This window comes from Crinia signifera, chromosome 12, assembly GCF_055691185.1.
Source record: "Crinia signifera chromosome 12, ASM5569118v1, whole genome shotgun sequence".
Taxonomy (NCBI): Eukaryota; Metazoa; Chordata; class Amphibia; order Anura; family Myobatrachidae; genus Crinia; species Crinia signifera.
In genome coordinates, this window is record NC_139228.1 from 84441935 (window position 1) to 84466299 (window position 24365).

At 44.7% G+C, this 24365-nt stretch overlaps 1 protein-coding gene across 1 annotated transcript; it reads right to left on the minus strand.

Moving 5' to 3' along the window:
- Window positions 1–1751: 1751 nt before the first annotated feature.
- CHP1 (calcineurin like EF-hand protein 1) lies at window positions 1752–23367 on the minus strand. The gene is made up of 7 exons (XM_083167259.1): window positions 23226–23367; window positions 17199–17271; window positions 7553–7633; window positions 6806–6933; window positions 4903–4964; window positions 4043–4165; window positions 1752–2171 (listed from the first exon to the last, which is right to left on the minus strand). The coding sequence occupies exons 1-7, from the start codon at window positions 23290–23292 to the stop codon at window positions 2118–2120; spliced, it is 588 nt and encodes a 195-aa protein (XP_083023385.1). The 5' UTR covers window positions 23293–23367; the 3' UTR covers window positions 1752–2117.
- Between the last annotated feature and the right edge of the window lie 998 nt (window positions 23368–24365).

Below are 24365 nucleotides of genomic sequence, written 5' to 3' on the forward strand. Positions count from 1 at the left end.
ATTTCCAGGCTGTTCCGCTACAAATCTGAAAACGAGTACAGAGAAACGCAACGACCCAAACATCCGCAGCACAAATTTCTTCCCAGCACCCGGAAAACAGATTATGGCGTAACAGTGTCCATACATCAGAACGATTTCAGGCCCGAATGCACAATTGATGCATTGAGTGTGGATTATGATCCAATGCGCGGTCCCGCAAGAGATGGATCGGATGATCTTATGTACAGCACACATGATCTCAAGGACGACTATGCTGAGAGTTGCAGATCTCATGTGAAATTACACACATGATCTATCGTGTGTCTGAGAAGCTGCCGTGGCGTTCAACGGAAATCGTGACTCGGATCGTGGTCTTTCGGAATTATTGCCAGCTTAAGATGTATCCGCAAAGACCGCGCAGAAGTTGCCCGCACCATCCAATCCACTTCTGTCATTTTCCGGGTAGTGCTATAAAAATGACAGAAGCCAATTGGTTGCTATAAGCAACTTACCCACAAAAGATAAAAAAATAAAATAAAATAAATTCAATGAAAATTTAATAATTGTGACTTTGGAATAAAAAAACAGCACTTTTCATTTTAGCTTTTCTTTCCTCCCCCTTCCTTAATAATTCCCACCATGTATCGGGTCCTGAAAGCTAGGGAGGGGACTAGGTATTCTACAGATATCATACAGAACATGAAAGTTGAGATTCAAATTGAAATAAAATTACATTTAAACAAAGAAATTTAATAAACGCACTTAGTTTTGCAAGTATAGGGATGAGAGCGAATACAGATAGTCCACACCTTAAAAAAAAACACAAAAAAAACAAAACCCACCACACATAAAGTCACAACGTTATCCCTTTGCAGTCCAAACTTTCTGTTGCAATTCAAAACAGTCTGGTTTAACTTATTTTTAATTGTTTTTTTTTTATTATTATTTAAAAATGGTCTACACTGAATGTTTAACTATGTTAATGTTCTTATTTCAGTGTCTCACCACTGGATCAGCTACTAGCGCTAGGGCTGTTGAGGCCGACTAGACGTTGGACCTGAAAGGGTTAAGTCCAACACCAAACAAAGACATGGTCACCATGTCCTAGAAACCACAGGAGGCGGAGTTACTTTGCAGAACAATGCAATGAGGGAGGAGCTATGTAGTGCAGTCATACCATGTCCTAGATCCCACAGGAGGCGGAGTTACTTTGCAGAACAATGCAATGAGGGAGGAGCTATGTAGTTCAGTCATACCATGTCCTAGATCCCACAGGAGCGGAGTAGCTCTGTAGAACAATGCAACGAGGGAGGGAGGAGTCATGGTCACATGGTCAGTGTGGGGAAAGACCACAGGCAGAGTGGACACTTTTGCTGACCACAAATAAATTGAGCAGGTACCAAAGAGAACATCGCCACAAACAGTCCTGACTGCCAGCGGTATGGGGGTTTTTAGAACCAAATGGGTCCAAAACAATTCCCACTAAAGAGAAACCGCTAATAAAAGCCTGATTTGACGGGTAACAGGCCTAAAAAAGCAGCAGTCTTCACTGGCCAACCCGTCATTCCTTATGACAATGCTAGGACATCAAAGCTTTGGCGAGAGAGAAAATACCATCCAATCAGCTCCTGTCTTTGTTCAAACACAACTTGTAACATGGCAGCTAGTATTTGATTGGTTAGAACTTTATCTCTCTCCAAACTTATAAATGTCCCCCATAATCCTCTCAGTGGGTGCAACTCTTTGATATCCCGAAGCATGAAGATTACATGTATGTTTAAATCATAAATGATGCATTTATTATTTACAACAAAATTAAATATGGTTCAGACGTTTTGTAGTGCCAAGCAAACCGGATTCACAGGCCTGGCTGCAGATTGGTTTATAGCCGTACGCCGTTGCAGTGGATACCAGGACCACAAAGCATTTACTAGTGTGAGGAGAGGACCGGTAAGTACCACCAGCAGAGATACAGGTACAAATCATTGGGCTGGATCAAAGGTCCGTAGTATAGCGGCAGTACTTTGTTCCCGATTACCGTGAGCCTCGCTGTGTTATCAGGAGGTACCCCCCCCATTAGCCTTGTAGCGGACACAGTTCTATGTTCTACTGCTGGAGACACCGGGACATCACGGGGGTTAATGCAGGAACCGAATGCTCATCTTTTGCTCAACGTCAACCTTTTCCAGAACCTGTGGGAAGAGGGGAACAAAGACGTAGATGAAATACAAGGATTGTTTGGAAAAAGACCATTGATACATAGGAATGTATAAGAATCACTACTGGCAGTACTACTGTAGTTCAGTGGGAAAAAGAAAAAACAAAATGAACATGCTATCTCCAATGTACAGACTGGGCAATCTAGCAAGCCAATGGGATGAGGCCATTAGGTCGAATATCAAACGGTCAACAGCCATTGGTTGACAGGCAAAAGGTAGACAGAAATTGGTCGACGTTCATCGACATGACATGAGTTTTTCGTGATTTTTTTTTTTAACCCACTTGTTCATACTTCCCAATCCCAGTGGGCATAGGGGAGGATATAACGGTGTGCCAAGAGCAGCATGGCACCGTGCCCGAAGCATAGCGAGCGCAGCAAACCAGGCAAAGGAACGCGTACGCTTATACAGTGTCCATACCAAAATCTGCTGACAGACATAAGACAATGAAAAACCCATCTTGACCTGAGGACCGATAACAGCTGTATGTAACCATTACCGGGAAACCGGCGGCACAGAGAGGACAGGCAACAGCTGGATGTAACCATTACTGGGAAACCGGCGGCACAGAGAGGACAGGCAACAGCTGGATGTAACCATTACCGGGAAACCGGCGGCACAGAGGACAGTTAACACCTGTATGTAACCATTACCGGGAAACCGGCGGCGAGAGAGCACAGCTGTATGTAACCATTACAGGAAAACCGGCGGCGCAGAGAGGACAGGCAACTGCTGGATGTAACCATTACCGGGAAACCGGCGGCGCAGAGAGGAAGGCAACAGCTGGATGTAACCATTACCGAGAAACCAGCGGAGCAGAGAGCACAGCTGTATGTAACCATTACCGGGGAACTCCCTGGTCTAGGAGTCCCCTGGGCCAGCAGGACATCAACCCCAGCGTGCAGCCCAGCAGGGAGGAGCTGCACAGTGGCCGCCGGCACTCTGCAGCACCAGGGCAGGGGTCCCCATCTGGTGCACCCGGCACCTGCCCAGCATGGCATCCACCAACGGCCAGGGGCTCATCCTCTAAGCGCAGCCCTCCTTCACGGTAAATGAATGGAATGATCAACCCGGACACCGGGGGAGGGGTCAATAATTGCAATAATGAGAAATATGACGCAAATTAAAAACCTCTGGGTACACCCCACATGCAGCAGCTCCCATATAGTAAACTCCTTATGGGGCCTACACATAGGGTCGGACTGAGCAGTATACATTGCCAAGATCGCTCACACACAGCGCTGCACTGCGATATGTCAGCGATGTGTGCGCTGAGCGATCCGTCATGGCCAGCCTTCTCCACGGATCTGACTAAATTTATATTAAAAAAAAGGTCAAAAAAGGAGAATTAACTTAAGCAGAAAATCATTGCTCAGCTTGTTGCCCACAAGCTTCCAATTTTACTTGCAGAACCGGGGATTTCTGTTTGGAGGAGCTTGGAGGAAGGGGGAGGCGTCTGACTGGAGGAGCTGGGGGGCGGTTTTCTGATTGGATGAGCTTGAAGGGGGAGGGGTCTGACTGGAGCAGCTTGGAGTACTGCAGCATAAACTTTCCCAGCATAATATTGGCCCTTTTAATAAATATTAAAGGGTATAAATGATGGAATGGGAGTGGAGGAGGACCAGTTGCGCACATCCCCGGAGCAAACGCCTATGACGAGTTTTACACTTACAGTGGCGTTCGCAAAATAATGGACAAGCATGGGGCGATTTGCTGGGGTCCGCCCAGAGTTTTAAGTGAAATGAAATGGCCCTTTTCCCACTACTGTAGCTAAGCAATTATATAACATCATAACGCAGAAAGTCTACAACGGTCATCACTATGAACGAGTGGCAGATACATACATTAACAAACTCCGTGAAGGATATCGCACAGTCTCCATCCTGGTCGGCCTCCTGGATAGTGCGGTCAGCAATGCTTCCCAACTGCTCATCGGAGATGTTCACTCCCACCATCATCCGCAGGACCTGCCAGTGAAGAGCAAAGTGCATCAATACTACGCAATGTCCAATCCAACATCTTTGGGCTGTGATTATATAACGCATCAGTCCGTTGGGTCCAACTCTCCATAAAATGTCATTGTGATCACCCAATACTAGCACTGGCAGTTTAGATTAGGTGGGGAGATGGGACGCCTCCTTCCAGGTCCCACCATAGCCCGATATCTCCCATGTGCTCCTGTGTGGGGGTGGGCAGAGGAACGCCCAGCATTTTACGGTAGGGCCCATAAACACGCTGGGCGTTCCCCTGCACACAGGCGGCTTGTTGATGTCTGCTTGGTGCGGGAGGCTGACGTCACATGACATCAGCCTAGACTGATCAACCGGACACATGTGAGGGAATGTGGAGGGTGTGCACATCCCCTCACATGCAAATCCAAGTAGTCGTGGATGGGGGGGGGGGGCGTTCGGCTGGGCAGCGTTTACTTTCCCAACAAACAAACACTTAGATCTAGTTTAATGAACAGACACACGCTTTAGAGGAGGCCTACACACGCGGAGATGGTGAGCGGCAGTCTGAGGAATGATCGATCACCAGGCGTTAGACGCGCATCGCTATTGCCCCCTACAAACGGAGCGATTTAGGGGCATTTTCTAAGCGATCTAGTGAGATTGCTGTATGTATGCACACACCTAATTACATACATACTGTACGTACACATCCCAGTGAAGGCTGCGGAAGGGGTTTATACTGGAGGTGTTACCTGTAGGAGCTCATCCCGGGAGATTTTGTCATCTTTGTCCAGGTCATACAGCCGAAAAGCAACTGCAAATAAAATAAAACCAAAATCATTGAACTACTCACAGATAAGGATGTGGGTTACAGTATTTTTATATACTTTTAAAGCTATCTGGCTGACCGGCAATACTTCCGAAAGATCGATGAGCGCTTGAAAAATATACAGAAGTGCTCAAGTGACATACAGATAGAGCCGGGGTCATTCAGGCTGGGGCTGGCTTTTGAATCACCAGCCTCCGCCATCTGCCGTCGGAAGGGGGTGTGCACGCCCCGTTCTGACGGAGCTCATTCCCCTCTTACCCTGCCAGTGTCCCTGAAGCGCCCCCTCCAAAAACTTGAGTGGTAAGTATCTCTTCCCCTCCCGCCGTAACACTCCCTATCCGCAGCCTACCCTACCCCCCCCCACGCTTTTCCACACTATAAACCCCTCCCCCCCCCCCCCCCCCCACCCCCGGATATACTTGGAAGCAAAGAAGAGGTAAGCAACTATCGACCAGTGAGCCTTACATCAGTAGTAGGGAAATTGATGGAAACACTCTTAAAAGAAAGAGTTGTAGAATATCTCAAAACCAGCAATTTACAGGATCCAAAACAGCATGGGTTTACTGGGGGAAGATCATGTCAAACAAATCTTATTGACTTTTTTGACTGGGTGACTAATGTAATAGATCAAGGTGGGGCTGTAGATGTAGCTTATTTAGACTTTAGTAAAGCTTTTGACACTGTCCCACATCGCAGACTGTTAAATAAACTTGAAAGCTTGGGATTGGATTCTAAGATAGTTGAATGGATAAGAGCGTGGTTGCAGGACAGAAAACAGAGAGTTGTAGTAAACGGAGTACAGTCAAAGGAGGGAAAGGTTACAAGTGGGGTACCCCAGGGATCTGTACTTGCACCGGTGCTTTTTAATATCTTTATTGGTGATATTGCAAATGGAATTGAGGGTAAAATGTGCCTTTTTGCAGATGACACAAAGGTATGCAACAGGGTAGACACACCAGGAGGGGTAAAACAAATGATTGATGATCTAGGTAGATTAGAGGAATGGTCAAGAGCATGGCAACTACAGTTTAATGCCAAAAAATGCAAAATCATGCACTTGGGTTGCAAAAATCCAAAGACTAAATATAGTATAAATGGCACTATAATGGAAACTACTGAGGAAGAGAGGGATCTAGGTGTCACTATTTCAGGGGACTTAAAGGCAGGTAGGCAATGTAACAAAGCAATGAAGAAGGCAAGTCAGATGCTTGGTTGCATAGGCAGAGGTATCAGCAGTAGAAAGTAGTAATAATGCCACTGTATAGGTCATTGGTACGACCTCATCTAGAGTATTGTGTTCAGTTCTGGAGGCCATATCTCCAGAAGGATATAAATACATTAGAGACTGTACAAAGAAGGGCAACTAAAATGGTGCATGGCCTACATCACAAAACTTACCAGGAAAGACTAAAAGATCTTAATATTTATACTTTAGAGCAGAGAAGGGAAAGGGGGGACATGCTTGGGATAGGCATATTGATATCCTTACAAAAAAATAAGGATCAAATATGGTTTGAGGTAACATGTTTAAAAAAGGGGCAGACTAGATGGGCCAAGTGGTTCTTATCTGCCGTCAAATTCTATGTTTCTATGTTACTTTCCTCCCCTATACTGCCTAAACCACACACTCGCCTCCCACAGCCTAACCAGCCTCAGCACACTTCCGCTCAGGATACCAACAGAATGGATCCTAGAGGCGACATGGTGAGCTGTCTCAGAGTTCCAACTCCGGTCTTCTGACCTGTGTCGGTATCCAGAACGCTTAATCATTATCTCATGCGCTAGATCAGTGGTTTCGGGACGATTAGAGGCACCGTTCATCTTACACAAGAGTTTATTGCTTCTACTGTTCAGGGGCTCCGAGTTGCTGGCATCTTTGGTCTTCTCATTATCCTCAATAGGCCTGAAATGGGCCAGTGTCCTCATAAAGCCGCGGAAATTTACTTGGTCCTCTCTGAGAAAACAGATACAATGATTAGCCATAAAGCAAAACAACTTTAAAAATAGGCAACAATGTAATAGGAATATTTTCAACACAATGTTGATCAACGTTTTGTTGCCACAATGTTTTAGTTCCAAGGGATAGAAAAATACATCAATAGAGGAACAAAGGCCCCAGTGTGCAAGTTGCCAGTTTGGACCTCAGAAGAACTGGGAGCATTAGTTGTTAGAGCTCACCTCTCAGGGGTAGATGTATGAAGCAGTGATAAGGGAGATGTGAGCCAGAGGAGATGGGGCCCATGGCAACCAATCAGCACGGAACATCTATAATAAGCAGGATATAAGATTATACGGAGCAGCTGATTGGTTGCCCTGGGCCACTTCTCCTCCCTTATCACCGCTTCATACATCTACCTCTCATTCCTTTCTCACGCTACCATCGTGTCTTCTCCTTCTGACACATTATGTTAAATAACGATAACCTAATTTGTTCAATAAATATTCTGAAGTTTGCCCTTGAAGAATCAACTTAATCTTGTGTGTAACCTGACGTTTGTGAACTTTACAAATCATGTGACCAGTTACTAACCAATCATATAAGGAACGAAGCAAAAAAACGCCACAATACTCACCCTTCAATGAAAAATGCATTTATAATTCGGTCTCCCAATGGGTTAATGGCTAGCTCAGGTATTCGCTGAAAATCTTCTCGGCTGTTCAAGGGGAAAGAAAACATTACTTAAAAAACAAAAAGTAGTACAAAAAGACCAGTCTATTTATATCCAATTCTCATCATCCACTGTCCATACGCACAGGGGCAGATTTATGAAGCTCGGTGAAGTTTAAAGTGTCTGTTTTTTATCACCGGCCAATCAGCTCCTACCTGTGAAGTTACAAGCTTGGTTTGAAAAATGACAGGTAGGAGCAGATTGGCCGGTGATAAAAACCACTTTATCACTTCACCGAGCTTAATAAATCTACCCCTGAGTACTCACCGACAGCTGAACAATGATTCTAACTTAGTCACATTGTACAGTAGTAATGGATACATGTCCTGTATTAATTTCACTTGCGATTCTATTGCTATCGGCCATAGTCTTCCCTGCACTGTCTAATTCACTGTTTGAGTTACACTAAACAGGAGAGTGCATCGAGATTGACTAGTCATCGAATGAGGCTGAAAACTGTTCGATGTCCATTTGATTTTGACTATATAGTCAAAATCGAACACAAAATCCTACAATGTGTAGTGTTCATTCTAGCACCCGCTATCTTTGAAAACACATGCAGTTCCTGTTCCCTGCCTGGGGTGTCGTTGTCTGCTGTAGTGCTTCTAGCACAGTGTGGTATGTATATCAGCACCGATATGCAAACCAGACCTGTGCTAGAACCACCACAGCAGACAGCGACACCCCAGGCAGGGAAGATGAACTGCATGTGTTTTCAAAGACAGCGGGTGCTAGAATGAACACTAGTGTGTACACAGCATACGAGTCCAAGAAAATCAGCAGAGATGACCAATTAAAAATGCTCTTATAAATTAGTTATTGCCAAGTAAATACAGTATAGACATGGACTAGATCAGATGAATATATACAGAACACAGTACTACAGAGGAAGCAGAACCTAGCAGTATCCAGTGTAGATCAGATGAATATATACAGAACACAGTACTACAGAGGAAGCAGAACCTAGCAGTATCCAGTGTAGATCTTATGAATATATACAGAACACAGTACTACAGAGGAAGCAGAACCTAGCAGTATCCAGTGTTAGGCATCGCTGTATCGTATTGGAACAGTTAATGTTTTCCAGGTAAATCCGCATCCCAGCAATTATCGCACAACTACAGGACAGAAGCTTGGTTCCTTATTTCCCTCTAGTGATTACATGTCTGAATCCTCCAATCGGTATGGCCACGGAATTGCTAAATCACAGTATGCGCTGTCCTAATAACAGACCGTATGTTTCAGGCCTCTGTCCTTGGATCTACACTAGCTTTAAATTCAAAGGGACATATTGTTGCCATTTCTCTAGTCTTGTTCTCCTAGTTTTTGCTTTCTAGAACGTCTTTTCAGTAGCAGTTTCTAGTAATAAGACACATTGGGCCTGATTCACATATTGATGCAACAGCAATTTCAGCTGCAAATCTGTAAGCAGCTACTGCGCAGGAATAAGCATGTGTGACAGCTACCGTCGGGTTTTGAATGAACACACCCACAGGTGGCATCACTAATCCTAGCGGCTGCACTAAGAGATGCATCGCCGCTAGCAGACACTGTAAACATCTAGGTAACCCGTATGGTCCTGTACGGAGACGCTGGTGCCGTGTTTTCTGCACGCCAGATCACAGTCACAGGCAAAGACCGGATCAAAAACAGTTTCAACATCCCTTTGATTGGGTCGCCACTCTACCGTTACCTCTACCACTTCGGTCACCAAGTGTCCTTCACTGTGCAACTAAATCCATGCAGCAAGTGACATCACTAAGATATGTAGGTGTATGAGAAGTGTAACTGATGTATGCGCAGTTTACCGGTAATCCCTCAACTCCGAAAATATATCGCCTACGCATACAACGCTGAAACAGATCAGATGTTCAACGATTTTCTAGAAAATATGGGGTAACGCTTGAGAACCGCTCTGTCCCCTCCTTTAGCAGCCTTCCCTGCTGTCACTACAGACTGGAGCACTTATTAGCAAGCATTAGGATTCTTCTATATCAGGGACCTTTTGCCCTCCAGCTGTTGAACTACACCTCCCAGCATGCCCTGCAACAGTTTTGCAATTTGGCCATGTTAAAGCGGTTGCAAGGCATGCTGGGATGTGTAGTTCAACAACAACTGGAGGGCCAAAGGTTCCCCATCTCTGTTCTATATGAATGATATGCTGATATAGATATATACACACACACCATTTCTGATATACAAACTGCAAGCTAATTAATTCAATAAATACTGAGAAAAGGACAAAATACATTCGGAAATGTTTAAGTTATTGAGTTCAGCATACAAATAAGCAAACTGCGCCTATATCCTAATCTAGAGGAAGGCAACCCCTGATAACACTTTCTAGAAGGGGGCCCCTTGGAAACCTCTCCTATGAAGCTGCTGCTCCTTCCCACCTACAATACCACCCTGACAGTGGAAGCTTTTTAACATGACGCACAGCCAGGGAAGTCCAGACCAATGGTGGGTGAGAAACATTGGGTGTTTTTGCCCAGCATGTATAGACAGCGATGAAGCGGTGGCAGCTGGCGATGATGCGGAAGCGCGCATCAGCGCTCACCACGGGCAGTACACACTGGGCGGCTTTTGGGCTGAAACGGTTAGTGAGCAGCTCAAAATCGCCCAGTGTGTATGGGCCTTACACATGTAGCGACCCTGCTGAGCGATGCTAGATCATTCAGAACACACAGCAAGAGCGCTCAGCACACAGCAATATGTCAGTGATGTGTCAGCGCTGTGTACTGAGCGATCTGCCAGTGTTCTCCAGGGAGTAAACTGGCCCTGACCGATGATCAACGTGATTTATCCAGCATCCTCGATAGTAATTGCTGTGGTGATAGCGACGCGCATCACTATTGCTATGGCCCCTATACACAGAGCGATGTAGGGGCATTTTCTGAGTGATGTAGTAAAAGTGAGTAACATCGCTCAGAAAATGCCTGCATATCGCTACATGTGTAGGCCCCAATAGTCCAGCACAGTACAGGATTGTGCCATGTCTTCCTGTCTCCGTACTACATATTGGTGAGCAGGACCCTCCTACCTTCTGGACTATAAATACTCATTTTTGTTGTATCACCGTTTCCAATTGGAAATAATTTTAATCTATTATAATAAATATTTTCCCAACCTGAGAAAACCAGATTAAAAAATGGCTATTTACTTTAGTAAATGTATGTACATGTTGTAATAGGCTTGGTGTAATAGGTCAAAAACGCTGTCACTGTAGTAATGTAATTTGGAGCATTTTAACAGTGTCAGCATTAAACCCTTAAACATGATACATGAAGTGTCACAACCATTGCCTAACCTCATCTCAATACACTGAATCTGCTGGATAAACCTCTCTGCATGTAAGTAAAGGTCCTCGCAGGAGTTTTCCAATAGGATGGACAATCCATAAACGGTCCCTGTAGGCACTTTTTGTGGCCCGCCCTCCCACCCGGCGGTCTGCACGGGAGACATGTAAGTCTCGCATGAGGTGGTGACACGGCGGGAGCACAACAGGCATCCAGCAGCAGCAGTTAATCTGCGGCGACCGGTGCATGAGACAGGAGAATTCTGCACCGACCGGAGCATGGGACTCAAGGTAATAGCCCCGGGAGAATTTCATCCATTTAAAATGTCCTGTGTACCAAAAAAAAAAAAAGAAGAAGAAGGTTCCCCAGCCCTGATTTAGAAGACAATGATCATGGTGGAATTTGTGGAATGTGGAATAGTTCTAAATGGATTTAACCTTCTCATTCTGTTTTAAAAGCAGCTGACAGAATATTTACTATACTGTTCCTTTTCTTCAAAACGGTAAAAGTAAAAATAATGGCGGTTAAATGTCTTGCCCTGTATTTTTAGACGTTGATAATTATATTTAGGACATGACTAACAATTCACCGTCTAACAACATCTGCTTTGTACACTTATCGCTGGCATGATTCTCAGTACGGTGTCGCAAGACTGCAATAAGTGACCGTTTCATCTTCCCACATTAAGCGGTGCAAAGTTCACTTTGATACCATTATATTTACTGTGAATAAACAGCTTAATAAAAAGGCCAGTGAGATAAGCCAGATAAGGAGTACAGCTCGGAGGGATAGGCAGGCAGCACGTGAAAGCATTGCACTTGTAGATGAATAAACAATAAAATAACTGGCAGTGGCCGCTCCTAACTTTGTAGGGGAGGTAATGCCTGGGGTGGAGGAGAGCCCCTGCCACCGGCACAATATAACTGACTAGGACCAGGACCGCGCATGTGCAAACCCCCAGCTTTATATAGACTGCATCGGCTGCAGCCCACAGTAGACAGATAGAGCTGCCCATCAGGCAGGAAGTTGTTTCCTACAGGAAGCCAGTTCTCTGCTAATTGCAGCCTGGTCTGGCAGTGCCGGAGATACGAAATGATTCACAATAGGACTGCCTATTATGCAGGTGACTGGCAGGTAAAACTTACAATAGGAAATAACTGTCAGTCAGAGTGAACACCGGCTAAAACTGTCCCACTCCCGCATTGGAGGATTATACTGATGGCTATAACCCATAGGTAGAACCCGCCACTAAAGGGTGTACTTTGTTATAAACTTAATCTGGGTACATCTATAGTGCACGATACGGGTTCTTTCGAGCAATCCATTATTCGCGGCTATCTTTCTTTGAACGGTCCCATTGGGATGTGCGTGAGTATAATGTAAGGTAGCAATACTATTCCCTAAAGTACAAATGGTAGCGTGCCAATACACACATTACATTAGGACGATCAGCTCATGTGTACGAGTTTCATTTAGAACACAAACACATTGAGGATTTTATCAGCACAAAAGTAAACTTGAGTAGGAGTCGGTTGATATTCCCGAAACTAATATATATCCCACAGAGGAACATTCGGTCATAGCACCAATATACGAGGGTTTAGATTAGAAAATTAACAAGACCTGTACAGGGATAAAGGGGGTTATTCTGGTTGGTTTGCAAAATGCTAATTCCTTCTTGAATGGACAAAACCATGTGCACTGCAGGTGGTGCTGATGTAACATGTGCAGAGAGTTAGATTTGGGTGGAGTGTGTTTAAACTGGAATCTAAATAGCAGTGTAACGGTGCGTACATACGGTTTGATTACATTTTCAATTTGATTTCTATTAGATATGGACGATTCAACCTGCTCTGAAGTTTTTTCTACTCATTTTCGAACTCTATTTTCTATTTGATTTTCCATTGGATATCCGTCGCACACCCGTCTTTTAATGTGTTTTGACAGTCGGGATCCCGACGTCGGGTAAATGACTGTCGGGACCGCGTCCGGCACCCGTTACATCAGCCCCACTTGCAGTGCAGCATGGTTTTGTCCATTAAAGAAGGAATTTGCTTTTGCAAACAAACCAAAATAATCCCCATAGTCGTGTCACAGAATCAATTTGGGATTTGCTGCACTGCATTTGATAATGGTCGGACAGATGTTAAATATGAGCAGCAATCCAGCCAAGCATGTCAACCAGCAACAGTGCACCAAACCCAAACCTGCCGCCATCAGGTTTTCACCGTACACCATGAGGAGTAGGCAATAAATTACAGCTGCTGACGTTCCCTTCCTCCGCAGAGATCTGATCACACTACGCACATTAATATTTCACCATGTTTCTGTTAGCCATGCCAGACAGTCACAACTTTATTTAATAAAATAAAAAAATAAATAAAAAACATTTTAGACCATGACAATTTCTGACAGGCTCCTGGGGAAAAAAAAAAAAAATGTCGGCTAAGCGGTTCACATCCAATCAGGCCAAAGTAAGCATGCATTAATTGAAGTCTGTACCGTTTGACGTTGTTTGTGAACATAGAACGAAAACGCCCATCTCCATCACACACTGAGAAATACTCTATACTAGGGGTGGCCAAACTGGTCCGTGAGATCTAACAACAGGTCACGTTTTCCAGGCTAACTGTGGATCTGTAGAATGTGTTGGTTAGGAATTAATGCACATGCTTGAAAATGGGATTAAGTCATGAATGTACCAACTAGATCACAGGTCTTCAACCTGTGGGCCTCCAGATGTTGTGGAACTACATGTCCCAGCATGCCCTGAGGTTTTTTGGCATGCACTTATAGGAACAAATGTGGCAATGCATGTTGGAACATGTAGTTTCACAACATCTGGAGGGCCACAGGTTGAAGACCAATGAACTAGATGGTGTGGAAAACGTGAACACAGTTAAAGCGTTACCAAACCCCGTCCAGATAACAACTATATGTATTATAGAGAACGGAGAATGCTAGAAAAGCCAGTTAGCCTTTATGTTCCTTATAAAGAGCTTATGGAGTTAAAAAGTTACTTGAGTTCTTTAAGCAGAAGACAATAACATGCCGTAAATAAACGAGTACACTTCATTAAACACTAAAATCGCAGAATGGTTTGCAATTAGTTTTTGAGCAAGGAAATTAATTGGTTGCCCCCATGACTTAATTACTTGGGAGGCAATTGGGAACACAACATCCGGTTCTTACCAGTTTAAGCAGGTTATGCTGTAGAATTCTGCTACAACCTTTAACACTTTCTTCTGCTGGGAAATACATCCATTGGTTAAGTTGCCTTTTTTAATTTTTTTTTTTTTTTTTTTATTCATTTTTAAAAGACTCACTTGAGTTTGGATAGAATTAACATTTCAGTTGCCATTTTTAGATCAAAAATAAAAGTGTGATTTACCTTTTGCAGATACAAGGGCTTCATGCAGAACTGTACGCAACTTGCATCTAAGCGCAAACCTAAAACGCGATTGGAACGCAACGTGTTTGTTACCTATGACAGACAGATGTGGCTGCAGACCGGAGATGCACCACCACCCCCTTTCCATTTGGCCTTTGCATTCCATTCAATCTGCACTTCTGCATTCAATATCGATATCGATTTTGATTAGCATTCAAGGCACAGTGTACACATTCGATTCACGGGATCAATTTGGTCATTTCCTTGCCGGCACAGTTCATTTTTCATTTCGATATAAAGAGAATGGAGCGTGTATCGAATTGAATGCGGATCAAAAGAGTCTTGAAAACCATTTGATTTAGATTTGATTTTGCTTCTATAAAGCAAAAACAAATCAAAACCTTTTGAAATCGAAGCACGTGTACACCCCTTATATAGGACTGATCTGTACTACGTAGTCAAAATCTAATGTGAACAATGTAACCAACACACATCCAGATTGAATACGGGGTCAAATTAAAAGTGAAATCTCACTGTGTACGCACCTTAAATCTTAAGGTGCGTACACAAGGTTCGATTGGATTTGTATTAGATATGGACTCTCCGGCCTGCTCTGAAGTTTTTTCTACTCTTTTTCGATTTCCACTATTTTCTCATTCGATTTTCCATTCGATGTGCTATTAGATCAACACTGGCGTCAGATGGACATCGAACCGAATGCCGCAGTGAACACATTAGATTTCCACTATATTGTCTTGGCTGCCAGGACTATTTTTTTGTTTGGTTTCCACCAGACGCGCATTGGGATCGAATCTGCATCAGATGTAGACAAAAAAAAAAAACGATTTTCTAGTCGATTTTGCTTCTATAAGCAAAATCAAATACAAAGTAGCGCATATCTCACAGTGTGCATCATCTATAAAGTGCAGTTGGCCGATTTTGACTATGCAATTTTGGCTAAGAACCAGATTCGTACCGTGTGTCCACATCATTACGGTGCTATTAAGGCTCATTTTGGCTGATTGCACTTAAGATTTACACTATCTTGCTACTTGGTCCTAGGCCAAATACACTCTACAGGATGGACTTGCCTGCAAGGTCTACTTAGCCACATGATACCTACCACGCGGAACCGTGCATCGGGATCACATGCGGCTGAACACTGAATTTGACCATATAGTCAAACTCTATAGCCAAAATCGCACCTTGTACACAGCTTTCTAATTTGGGAATAAGTATTGCAAAACACGAGTGTCATTTAAAAAACAGTGATCATTGCAAATACCAGACTGCACATAAAATCATATATATGAAAGTTAGTTTTATCTTTACAAGCGAACACCTAAGGTGGAGAACGTATTCCTCCACTACCTAAGAAAGGCTGCAAAATAGGGACAACTATTATAATAAAACAGCCTTTATAATATTCTCAATGTCACTATAATAAACCAGGTGCTTCGATTATGTTGCAAATACCTAAACGCACATAAAACATTTTGTTTGACATTTTTATACAGCGTTATATAGGTTTACTAGCCTTTAAAGTGGAAAAAACCTAGACTGAGTGACCTCAAACATCCTAGCTGCAAGGATCACGGCTACCATCAGAAATTGTGGGGCCAGGACTGGCAAAATAGGCAGGGCCCCCCTTCCCTTTCTCGAACACCTGGAATGCCTGCTGAGAGCTGTGTCAGCAGCACTGGATGCGCTACTCAACCTCTACATTGCTTCAAGGAAAATGTGAACTTTGCTTATGACAAATTATACTCCAGTCCTGGGCCCCCCTTTTTGTCTGGGCCCTGGACTGAAGTAGGATGCCCAACCACATACAGTGGGGAAAAGGTCTCTCCATGGTCAAAGAATCAAAAACAGGCAGAAGTAATTTGTTAAAAATATTCACAGTCTTAACTTGCTACAGTAAGGATTAATATTATACTCGAAACTGCTTTGACCCTGGCTTTGACCCTGTATTTGAAAACATTTCCAAAAACGGGTCTGCCAGGTAAAACCCCTTTCACACCGCATCTCTTAAACGGTATATTACCGTTTAAGTGCCGTTTTTTTTACACTGGCAGACCCGTTTTTGTAAACTTTCCAAATACAGGGTCAAAGCCAGTTCAGTTTTCAGCGGCCCCCCCTGCATCCTCATCCCCCCAGAGCCCGGCCACCCCCGTGCCCAGCTCCCGCAGTCTGGATCGGAAGCTACTGCTGAAGTACAAGCAGTGGGCATCGGACACCACAGCCAGCGAGGTCGCTGCCCGCCTGCTCAGGCCAGGAGGATGCTTGTCCGGAGCGCTGAGTGTGCTGCTACTGCCGCCGCATCCTCCTCCTCCACCGGGGACAGAACGGAGAGCGAGGGAGGAGTCTGGGTGGGCAGCGGGGGTCTCCGATGCTATGAGTATTTAATGAGCGCTCATTAAATATTCACTGCGCTTAATTTAGGACGCAGCTCATTGGCTGGGTCCTAAATACCGTTTCAGACCCGATTTTGATGCCAAAATACCGGGTCTGAAACGGGTAGGACCCTTCCTTTTAACCGTTTTACAAAAACGGCTTTTGTAAAACGGTAAAGTGGTTCTGCACCTGTCAGACTGCACAGATTACCGTTTTAAAACGGTTAAAAATCTGCAAAATACCGGTTTTTAAGTGCGGTCTGAAAGGGGCATTAGAAACATTTTAAAATACCTGGTCAAAACCAGTTTTGCGGTCTGAAAGCATTCATTTTGACTGATCCTCATGGACACAGGATAAAATGGTTCCAGATACAATGCAGATTCACTATAAGGGTCACCTATACTAATGCTTTCAATCAATTCTGTGCGTTTCAGCTTTGCTAATTTCCCCATTAAAATGCACGTACCTTAAAGTTCCGTTCTCGCCCTTATCGAGACTGGTGAATCGACTGTACAAACGGGTTATTTGGCTGTGAGAGACTAAACAGAAAAGAGGAAAGAAACATTAGAAAATCTAATTAGAACAAATTGACGCCTTTAAAAATACTTTTAAAACAGAAGTCAATTTGGGGGGGGGGGGGGGGTGTTTAGAACTTCATGAGGTCACACAAATAACACTGACGCTATGAAAGCAAATATAATTGTACAAATAGGTTCTGGCTTCTCAATAAAGCAGCAACAGTTGTGCTTGGTGGGAATACCGACCTACCTGCCTGCAGTCACAACAGTTTAAGTTCTATCCTAAATTATTAATAGTCAAGTGAATTTGTAGAAATAATGACCATAACATCACATCTCTGTACTAGAGCTAGCCGTATAATTACCTCCATAGTTTTCCTGGTCTAATTGCACATAAATGCGGTGATGCCGAGTGAAGAAAAACAAGGCTGACGAACTTTAAATTAAGGGGGATATTCTGGTCTAACAAATCTTGCCTAGCTTATGGTGGTCTGGCCGCCACCCATTCGCAGAGTGTTCGCACGCACTGGCTGCGAATGGATGTTTAACAAACATCCCGTCGTAGCCTGCAGGGGGACACCCGCATCATTCGATAGTCGCTGACTAAAAATCTAAAGCTGGCCATACATCAGAAAGATCGATCTTAAGATCGATTGCGCTCATGATTGTGTACAATTTCCCTTGAAATCCCCGGCAGTCCTTGGTGGTTTTTGGACACACAATCCATTTGCTGCATGATTGTGTACATAATCTGCCTACAATCCATCTTACAATCAATTGAGATTGTATGATTGGGTACAATATCTTTCTGATGTATGGCCACCTTAAGGTTGCTCTCAGTGCATTCTGAGGGAAGTGGGTGGGCAGGTGACCTCTGGTGATATCAGCTGGCCGCATTATCGGGCCATTAGCATGAGAAAATCCAGCCCAACCCCCCACCCCCACACTTGGGTGTGTGCCCGGCAACCAATCTGTTCGCCATGGACACACACATCCGACATGCGCAGAAATGACCCTGCGCATACGCCCACCATCGATACACTTACAAATTTCCTGGTCTGTGCGAATGGACCAGAATAAGGGCCTTATGGGCCCCATACATCAGCAATCACAATGAATGGTTTACCAGATCCAGGGATTTTTTGGCCAGACAAATGGTTTCTACAATCTATCTGGACTTGCTCACACATTACAGATTTATTTCAGTGATAGGCAGATTTTTCCCATCTAACAATTATATCTTCATATCTGGAAAGTGCCCATACATCACCTCAATCGGTTGTCATTTCAGATTTTTGCCCAAAATATATAAATAAATATATAAAAAAAACAACCGCAGATAATACCAGATTATTAAACATGTTTAAAATCTGATTCAGCAATCAATTGGCCAGATCATTTTTTGATCGGGATCGCCAAAAGAGGGAGCCGCCACATTAAGTATTAATTGTGACAATCATCTCCAGATCTGAGGATTGTCGCAATTTATTGCTGATGTATGGGGCCCATAAGTCTCAGGTTGTTCCTGTATAAAAGATAAATCTGTTTAAGATTTAAACGAGTTGCAAACAGCATACAAGTCAACCCGAATTCAGCCTAACTCGCACCCTTCGCACTTCTCCCCGTCGACAGGCCCCACATGACAAGTAGGCTGTGTGGATCTTGCAGGGGAGTCTTAAGGATGATTAAGTCCACATAATTTACTTAATTTAATTATTGCTGATATTCCCTATAATACACTTTGGCCATGATAAAAATGGCGATAAAGTGATGAGTTTCAGAACCACGGACACAGACATTGTAGATTCAGATGCAGCCAATATATAATCCATCTGACAATACACTGGGCTGTTACATTACAGGCCTCTTCATTAGATTAGTATATAAAAGGCACGTACCACTAATCCCACTGGCACAAAATTAAATCCATCATTAAACGGGCATGGGTCATTGGGTTGACGATTATTAGGACGACATACATTGGCATGGCTTCGGTCGACACCTCAACATGCCTAAGGTCAACACAAACTTTAGGTTGTCAATGTCTAGCTCAACAGTCCAAAAGGTCGACGTGGGGTTTTCACTTTTTTTTCCCCCTTGTGTCGACATAGTCAACACGGACACAGTATTGGTGCACCGGTGCACTCACCACACTCCGGGCACTGCATCTCGTTACGCTCGGAACACTTATATTCTCCCTCCACAGTGCATGGTAGGGCATGAATTACCTACCGCCTGTCGGCATATGTTGGCTCCAAAAAAGTGAAAAACCCATGTCAACATTTGTACTGTCGACCTAGCCATTGTTGATTTAATGATTGTGTCAACCTTCAATCCATATCTACCTATTTCAAGTGTCGACATTATACAAGTCAACGCATGTATGTCACCCAACAACGGTATACCCGTTAAACGATCACTGGGAGACCGCTCAGTTCTGTGACTTAAGCGCTGTTGCATGAAACATGGAAAGTTACATAAGTTCATAAGTTGAAGTGTAACGTTTAAGGTGATGTGACACTTCGCAAAACTCAGATTCCATAAACACATCTGTGTAATACCGTGATCTAGAAGGATATTAGAGGTCATTGCGCAATTGTCACCATATTGACGAACGAGCTGCTAGGATAACAGCTTTCCACGATGATGACAGATCCCACAAATATTGAGTGTCTGGCAAAGCACAACGAGTCCTGCCATAATCACCTAAATGCTATTTATGTTTATAAGATCTCCGTCACACACCACTGTCTGCCTTTGTGGTTTGCACAGTACATAATGTGAATTCTATTTGTACTGGGTAATATTTAAGCCAAGAAGAACTTCCTGAATAAAATCGCCAGCTACTGAACCAAGGATAATTCTCAAGCTTCAGCACAATACTGTCTACATTCATAAGGATAAATAAAATCTACCCATAGATGGACAGTAATTAGCAAACTTGTGGTCATACACGAAGCGATTTTGTGAGTATGCAGAGTAATGATAGGGAAAATCACTGGGCTGATTTCGCCCATCTAATACCCCTTTCACACGAGCCAAAACTTCCAGGTTGGCCCCAGGATCAACCCGCGACTAGCGCTGTTGTGAAAGGACCCCTGGCCCAACTGCTGGAGAAAATTCCCGGGATTTCAACCCTGCTAGCTAGCAGGGTTACTCCTGCGACCAGCCCGGGTTACTGCCTGATGTGAAAGCTACTGACCCGGGCAACGGGGATCCGGGAGCTTGTAACTATTTGCGGGGCGGGAAGCGCTGCTGAATTTGAAAACATATTTAAAAGACTGGCTGGACGCTCTCAGCCAATCCGTGCCCGGCCAGTCTTTTCAAAATATTTTCTAATTCAGCAGCGCTTCCCGGCCCGCCACCCGGCAAATAGCGCTACAAGCACCCAGCCGCCGCTGCCTGGATCCCCACTGCGGCACATAGGCCCCCTCCCAGCGCTGTCTCTCCGCCTTCACACCAGCAAATGCAGGGACTAGGCTGGGGTGAAAGGGGCCAACCCGGGAATGTCCCTGCTTGATCCCTGGACTGTATTCCCAGGTAAGTCCATGCACTTTCTGGTGTGAAAGGGGTTTAAGCGATTTTCCCAAGGGAGAAGGACTTTCCATAGCAGGACACTATGGAAAGCCCTCCACCCCACGGTGGCGGCAATATTTGCTGGCCTGTACACACTGGGTGGCTTAAGCTGAAAGCAGCTCAAATGTCAAAACTTTCAGCTCAAAATCGCCGTGTGTATGATGAGCCTTTAAGTAATGTGAAATAAGCCAAGATGGCATTTACATTACAAAAAATTTTTTTGCATAAACAATGGATAGAACAACCTTTAGTTCCGTGGATTTATAATAAGCGCAGAACAGATAACCTGCTTTCACAAGTGCACATATTATATAAAGGAACGGCTACGAATATGTGCTTACAAAACATCTGACAGACCAGATTTCATGAGCGAGCGAAATTACAGATAAACGAGTGAGCCATAAACAGTAATGAGCGGTAAGTAAATATAACCAGAGTGCTGGAATGGAGCAACACAGGGTCACTGCTCCGCGCTGTGACAGGATACAACGCAGGTAACGCCGGCTGTGAACAGATCAAATATGTTGCAATTCTGCATGTTCAACATAATGGATGCACACGCATTGCAACCTGATCTGTTCTAATCAGATTCTAGCAAAAGACTGAACAACGGCTTTGAATAAATTACATTTTGATCTGATGGTGCAAAGACACATTGTTTAACCAATTAGGCTGTAATTAGACAATAGCCAATTGTCCCGCTTCCTTTAGAACACAACTGTATATATTGTATGGCTCTGCGGAGAGTATGTGACACCTTCATGATAAAAGGTCCCAATACTGTAGTTCACGGCTGGACTTTTTAATTTGACATATGGGCCCTCTACACGGGACGATTTCAGGGCATTTTCTAAGCGATCTCACATTGCTCCGTGTGTAGGGGCTATAGCAACGTGTGGCCCCGCGTGTCACTTTCGCCCATCGCCGGGCAGGGCCACTGTTCTCACCGGAGAACAGTGGCCCTGATGGATCGCTCAGCAAACAGCGCCGACACATCACTGAGCTGAGCGTTCTAGCATTGCTCATAACATCTCCCAGTGTGTAGGCCCCAATACTGTTCTACAACCAACCACACCAATTTGTATATTTTAAAACCAACCACACACGCTCAGATTATTGAGCAAACTAATATAAAACTGGATTAACCAGCTGGCACTTATTGTGCACAGGAACATGAAAACAGACAGACAAGCAAAAGGTGACAGCCCAGTGTATAATATTCAGGGTCGAATTTAGGGGTCAGGCCGCCCCTAGGCACAACATTTTTGTGCCCCCACCCAGTCTAATGTAATCATATGTATATACATTGTTATTTATATATTTCATTAAAATTTAACTGTAGCCCACCTTAATATTTTTTTAAACACTCTGGACTGCTCACTGTACAGAGGACCCGGAGGGAGGGAGGCACTTATTAGTACAGTGATTAGCACAGTGTCTCCGTCAGTCTCTCTCCGGCTCACACACTGTGACTGACTGAGTACAGGGAGGATCTGTGTGTGTGTGTGTGTGTGTGTGTGTGTGTGTGTGTGTGTGTGTGTGTGTGTGTGTGTGTGTGTGTGTGTGTGTGTGTGTGTGTGTGGCGCGCGCGCGCCTGAGCCATTTCTGGAAGCGCAGGGGGACCGTCGGACCCAGTCACTAAGCGGTGATGTAATGTGCATGGCAGAGTGGGTGGGCAGTGGCGGGTGACGAGCGGCGCTGCCGCTTACACATGATAATTAATGTCTGCGGCGGCGGCGCTCGTCACTCGCCGCTGCCCTCCTGCTGTGCCATGCTGCTATTTAACTGAATGTCAGCTTGCCTGCCGCCCTGAGGCCGGTGTCTCACGGGCATAGGCACAAATCCAGCCCTGATAATATTCAGAACTGATCGCTGCTGTGCAATCCTAGCGATTATCGAATGACTGCGCATGCATAGATATCATAGCGCACGTGCGAGCCCAAATAGCGGAGACAATATCGTGAGGGGAGGGGTCAGAGTTACGCACACTTGCACGAACTAGGAAAATCATTCGATGGTGAGTGACGGGAGTTGCAAGCGATAACGATCCATTCGCAATTCAATCGCAAACTTGCATAGGGCGGGTTTTTATAGCTGGTGTCTTCACGTAGAAGTGTGGCGGGCACCTGATGCCCATCGCTGCCCATTGAATTGCTACCCAGGGGCAATCTGACCTGAGTGCAGATAATAAAGCGATGTAGAACTACAAAGCTCAGCAGAACTTCTGCTTCCCTAATGGTTACAGAGAAGACACCAATTAAGGGATTTATGAGACATTAGAAATCAGCAGGGAGCAGACATAGGACACCTGGAGCATTCTATGCGGCCTATACGGGGATGCCACTGCCAGGCGGCGGGTCACCCGTGCCAGCCGACGCCGCACCCACACAGTAACTTACAGCCGGTCTCCTTCTTGATCTCTTCTATCTCCTCGTCCCGCAGCAGCGTAGACGACCGGGAACCCATCCTGAGCGCTGACACTTCCTGTATGGAGCCTGACGTACTCTGCTGGCAGCCGGCTGCCCTCCTCCGCTATTTATAGGGAAGGCGGAGTTATAGGTGTACATGTAAGCCACGCCTATTTGAAACCATAGAAACTCCATTCCCGCGGCGATACTAGTAAGACACACCCTCCATCAAAGACCGGTGGGCGTGTCTCTCCTACTCGGTCTTGTCCCAATTGCATTGCCGAGCGCCGACGGACGCAATGCGCATGCTCTCAGCGGTGCGCCCTGATTGGTTCATAGGAACATAAATAGACGTAGTGTTATTATATATACAGGTTATATGGCTGCTGCTCACTGGCATCATGTGTAAGAGTTATTTATAAGTACAATAAGGCGCACTCATGCTGTACATCCGTGTAGAGCAGAGTAACCGTAAACTAGGGAGAGGTTGGGGCATATCATTAGTGTCATAGACTATGGCAGTAATAATGTGCATCGCTGGGGTATGGGTCATAGGGTCAACACTACATTAGGTCGACCGCTAAAGGTTGACACACAAAATAGGTCAACATGGCTAAAGTCGACGGTCTGAAGGTCGACACAAGTATTAGGTCAACAATGGGAAGGTCAAAAGACAAAAGGTTGACATGAGTTTTTGCACCTTTTTTACACGTATTTCTACGTAAGTCGACATTGGCCTCTGTGTCGGTGTACCGCTTCTGCTCGTATGGCTCTCTGCACTCGCCATGCTTCGGGCGTGGTGTCTCTTTGTCCCTCCATGTCCTAGTGGATGGTAGGGTATGAAATACGGCCTGTCGGCACAAGTCGGCTGAAAACAAAACATGGAAAGATTCATGTTGACTTTTTGACTGCCGTCCTTCCCATGGTCGACCTAATGCTTGTGTCAACCTTCTGACCCTGTCAGCCTTAGCCACAATTACATTTTTTCACATGTCGACATAAGCCCTGTTGACTTTTATTGGTTGACCTAATGTATGTCGACATTCATAGTGTTGACTTAGCGGCCATATCCCCATCAAGCTCTGCCCAGTTTATTCACACTCTGCTCTACATGGATTCAATGCAAATGTC